This window comes from Colobus angolensis, unplaced genomic scaffold, assembly GCF_000951035.1.
Source record: "Colobus angolensis palliatus isolate OR3802 unplaced genomic scaffold, Cang.pa_1.0 Scaffold59, whole genome shotgun sequence".
Classification (NCBI taxonomy): domain Eukaryota; kingdom Metazoa; phylum Chordata; class Mammalia; order Primates; family Cercopithecidae; genus Colobus; species Colobus angolensis.
Window position 1 is genome coordinate 10,544,148 of NW_012119487.1, and position 4,569 is coordinate 10,548,716.

The 4,569-nt window shown below is 58.2% G+C and overlaps 1 protein-coding gene across 1 annotated transcript in view; it reads left to right on the forward strand.

Annotated features, from left to right (window-relative positions):
• Positions 1-4,569, forward strand: part of RAB40C (RAB40C, member RAS oncogene family) — a 56,394-nt gene that overhangs the window by 44,948 nt on the left and 6,877 nt on the right. The window contains exon 3 of the mRNA XM_011962477.1: positions 791-851. Coding sequence (XP_011817867.1) covers positions 791-851 — 61 coding nt within the window. The remainder of the gene's footprint in view (positions 1-790; positions 852-4,569) is intronic.

Below are 4,569 nucleotides of genomic sequence, written 5' to 3' on the forward strand. Positions count from 1 at the left end.
TGGTGGCGGGCGCCTGTAGTCCCAGCTACTCGGGAGCCTGAGGCAGGAGAATAGCACGAACCCAGAAGGCGGAGCTTGCAGTGAGCTGAAATCACACCATTGCACTCCAGCCTGGGTGACAGAGCAAGACTCTGTCTCAAAAAAACTAAAAATTAAAAATTGGCCGGGCGTACTGGCTTATGCCTATAACCCTAGCGCTTTGGGAGGCCGAGGCGGGTGGATCACCCGAGGTCAGGAGTTGGAGACCAGCCTGGCCAACACGGTGAAACCCCGTCTCTACCAAAAATACAAAAATTAGCCAGGTGTGGTGGCAGGCACCTGTAGTCCCAGCCACTCAGGAGGCTGAGGCAGGAGAATCACTTGAACCCAGGAGGCAGAGGTTGTAGTGAGCTGAGATCGCACCACTGCATTCCAGCCTGGGTGACAGAGCGAGAGCCTCCGTCTCAAAACAAAAGCATTTCCCAGAATGTCAGCGTTGATGAGATGTCAGTGTCCACAGGGTTGGGGTTCAGGACAGTCTCCTGGAGCTCCCAGGCTCACTCACCAGGCAGGCGGGGACCTTCTGCTGCCTGCTTGACTCAGCAGCACGGCGCCAGGCTGCTGGGACCTGTGCAGACAAAGTCTCTTAGCACAGCCCCATTGGCACCTGTCCTGGCCACCCCGCTGCCCTCAGGACATCCAGGTGGGTCCGCAGAGGAGGGCAGGAGGTGAGCCTCTCCTGGGGACCACAGTGCAGGCGCTAAGGCTGTGTGACCCCCGTCCCAGCCCCTCCCCTCCCTGTGTGTTTCAGGGACACGTCGGGCCAGGGCCGGTTCTGCACCATCTTCAGGTCCTACTCCAGAGGCGCCCAGGTAAGTCCAGCACCACTCTTCCTGTTGCTTTTCAAAAGATGTTTCTCCTGATTCTTCTGAATGTGAGTTGTCCTGTCAAACCCCCAAGCACTTTCTTTCTTTCTAAGGATATTTTCACGTTTGTTTGTTTGTTTGTTTGTTTGTTTGTTTTGAGACACAGCCTCACTCTGTCACCCAGGCTGGAGTGCAATGGCACAGTGTCGGCTTACTGCAGCCTCCCCGTCCCGGGTTCAAGTGATTCTCCTGCCTCAGCCTCCCCAGTAGCTGGGATTACAGGCGTGGTGGGTGTACTTGGGGCCATGTGTGTGTAGGCATGTGCACGGGTGTGGCGGGGGCACCGGCTCGACCACCCTCGTTTCTGTCTCTGGGCCCCCCAGCACGCTTTTGTGCTGACTGGGTCTGCTGGTGAATGTGAGGCGGGAAGGAGGGGAGGACGTAAAGCGCGTGTGAACAGACCTGTCATGGCCACTGTTGTTGCTGCTTCAGGGAGAGGGATTCGAGCAGGTCTGTCCCGTCTGTGATGCCCCTGAGACTTCCGGAAGAGCCAGGGGAGACCCTCTGGGGCCAGGTCCTTAGCCTGGAGCCCCCCATGTGGGCCCAGGGAGGCTGCCTGGGTCTGGGGTCTGGATCCTTTGGGGGCGAAGGTTCAGGTCTGCGCCATGCAGCTTCTGGCTCAGGTGGGTCCCCTCTGGGCAGGAAGCTGCCCCAGGTGAGACGGGGACGGACACTGGAGTTTCGTTCCCTGGCAAACTCATTTCCTCCCGTTTCTACACTGAAGTGTGGTCCACGTCAGCTCTGCTGTCTTCTACCTGCTGATGGGGGTGGGAAGGACCCCGGGGCGAGATGGGCAGCACCCTGTCCCGGGAGTTCCCTCAGAGATGTTGGCGACTCCCTTGTGGGAGCCGAAGGGCCTGCAGGCTCTGTGCCATCCCTGTGAGAAGTGGAGTGACGTGGCCGTGATGCACGGAGCTGGCAGGTGGAAGACAGGCAGGCTCGAGGGTGTGCTCCACGGGCCCTGCTTGCTATTAAAAGAGGAGCTGGGGCCGGGCGCAGTGGCTCAAGCCTGTAATCCCAGCACTTTAGGAGGCCAACGCAGGCGGATCGGAGACCAGCCTGACCAACATGGTGAAACCCCGTCTCTACCAAAAATACAAAAATTAGCCAGGCGTGGTGGGGCGTGCCTATAATCCCAGCTACTCAGGAGGCTGAGGCAGGAGAATTGCTTGAACCTGGGGGGACGGAGGTTGCAGTGAGCTGAGATTGTGCCATTGTACTCCAGCCTGGGCGACAAGAGTGAGACTCCATCTCAAAAAAAAAAGGAGGAGCTGTGTGGGTGATTTACATCTACAAAAACGCCTTGTCTTCCTTTTGCTTTTAAGTATTTCGTGATTTTTCTGCAATAAACATATACTATTTTGGTATTAAAAAATATGGGGCGTGGTTATCTTAGATGACAATAAAGGGTTGTTGGGGAGATGCTGGAAAAGGCAGTAGGGAGGCTGAACCTGACGGGCATCCCACCTCCCCCGACAGGCTCCACCGTGGGCATCCCAGCCCCCCTGATGGGCTCCACCCCAGGCATCCCAGCCCCTCCTCCAACAGGCTCCACCCCGGGCATCCCAGCCCCCCGATGGGCTCCACCCCAGGCATCCCAGCACCTCCTCCAACAGGCTCCACCCCAGGCATCCCAGCCCCCCCTCCAACAGGCTCCACCCCAGGCATCCCAGCCCCCCCTCCAACAGGCTCCACCCCAGGCATCCCAGCCCCCCTGATGGGCTCCACCCCAGGCATCCCAGCACCCCCTCCAACAGGCTCCACCCCGGGCATCCCAGCCCCCCTGACGGGCTCCACCCCGGGCATCCCAGCCCCCCCGATGGGCTCCACTGCGGGCATCCCAGCTCCCCTTGATGGGGCTCCACTGCAGGCGTTCCAGCTCCCACACTGGGAGGTCCGTGGGACGTGAGGGCCAGCACAGTCGTGATTTCTGTTCAACTGCATGAGAACTTAAAAAAAAAAAGCAGTTCACAAGCTCTGCATTTGCCAGGCTGAGGTTCTGGAAAGCAAGCTCTGTTATCATCTCTGTGTTCTTTCCAAAGCATCTGGGACAACCGGTTATGTGTTTGTTTTGCCTTGTTAATTCTGGAAGTTCTTAGCTGTCATTTTCCACACGAGAGGAGCAGGTTACAGACCCAGGTGCACATGTTGGTCCTGGGTTGAGGGTGCCAGGCGCTTCCTTGCCCTGGGAGAAGCACCTGAGCCTCTGGCTGCCGTGACTGAGCATTTGGACTACCCTGGGAGCCTAGCCCTGTCCTGTGTCTCTCCTGCCTGGTGAGCAGCAGTGAGGTGAGGGTGCATCCAGCCGAAGTGCAGAGCCCGCATTTGCAGCAGGGTTTCTCCTGCCACCCCGATGAGACACAGACTAGCAAGGACTGTCTGTCCCAGCTGGGATTTGTCACTCTGCCGCCCTCTGTTAAGAGTGGAGAGGCCTGGCAGGTCCCCACAGCCTGGGTCTTGCAGATGGTACCAGGAAAGGCCACTGGCCACTCCCTGCTGCTGTCACTTGTCTCACAGCTGCAGCCCCATGGCTCTTCTCACGAGGCCCTTCACATGCCGCCAGAGGCCAGGCTTCCTAGACTTTGTGGTTGTGTTGTTGTGTTTGCGTGTTGTGTTGCTGTAAGCTGAGGCGGCCCCTCTCAGAAGCGGGTGCCACCCACTGGTGGGATGAGCGAGGCACCCAGGTGCAGGTCCCTTGGTGTGTGGAGGGTGGGGCAGGCTCCTTGTAACTGCAGTGTGGTAACTGCAGTGTGGTTGACGGGACGTGCTGTCCCATTTGGCTGAGAATTTGGGGTCAGCAGGCTTAGCACCAGGAAGGGTGTGGCCAAGTGCCCTGTCTCCTTCAGGATAGAGGTGTGGATTTGTTTCCCTGAGAAGGGGTTTATGTGGAGAGTGGTACAGAAAGCACGCATGCTGCTGGCTTGTTGGCACACGGGCAGGTGGGCGTGAGTGGGCACCGCTTGGCAGTAGCTCCCACTTTACATGTCAGTTGCTCCTGGGCAGAGCCTGGGTGCAGGGATGCAGGCAGGAGGGCTCCACTCTGGCTGGCTGTACCTTGGGAGCTTCAACCACATGGATGGAAGGGGCATGTGTTTGTCAAAATCATCAAAATGTTCATACCTCGGATCTTTGTATTTTCTGCTTTGTAAATTACAGCTCAGTAAAAAATGATAGCAGAAAGGGCACCCACTCTTAGGCCCGGCAGTTCTACTTCTGGGAATGTATCGTGTAGGTCGAGTTGAACAAAAGAAGTGTAAATGTACCCAGATGTATGTTGCCAACGTTACCCAAGAGCCAGCGCAGTTAACGAGCGGGCGGGAGGGCGGGGTCTGAGCTCAGCGCCTGCTGGTGGGAGCAGCGCAAGTGCCTCGCCCCCGCCCCGAGGCGTGAGCGGCACCCTGGACTCTTCCGTAGACACGGAGGAAACTGACTGTCGGGGCGGCTCCTGGTGGGGCGTAGAGTAGGGGAAGAGCGCGCACTGACTCATCCCCTAGAGCCTCGCTCGTTTTTCGTTTGGTTTTGTTTTGTTTTTTGAGACGGGGGTCCTCTGTCACCCAGGCTGGGGTGCAGTGGCGCGATCTCGGCTCGCTGTAAGCTCCGCCTCCCGGGTCCAAGCGATTCTCCTGCCTCCGCCTCCTGAGTAGCTGGGACTAGGTGTGCACCA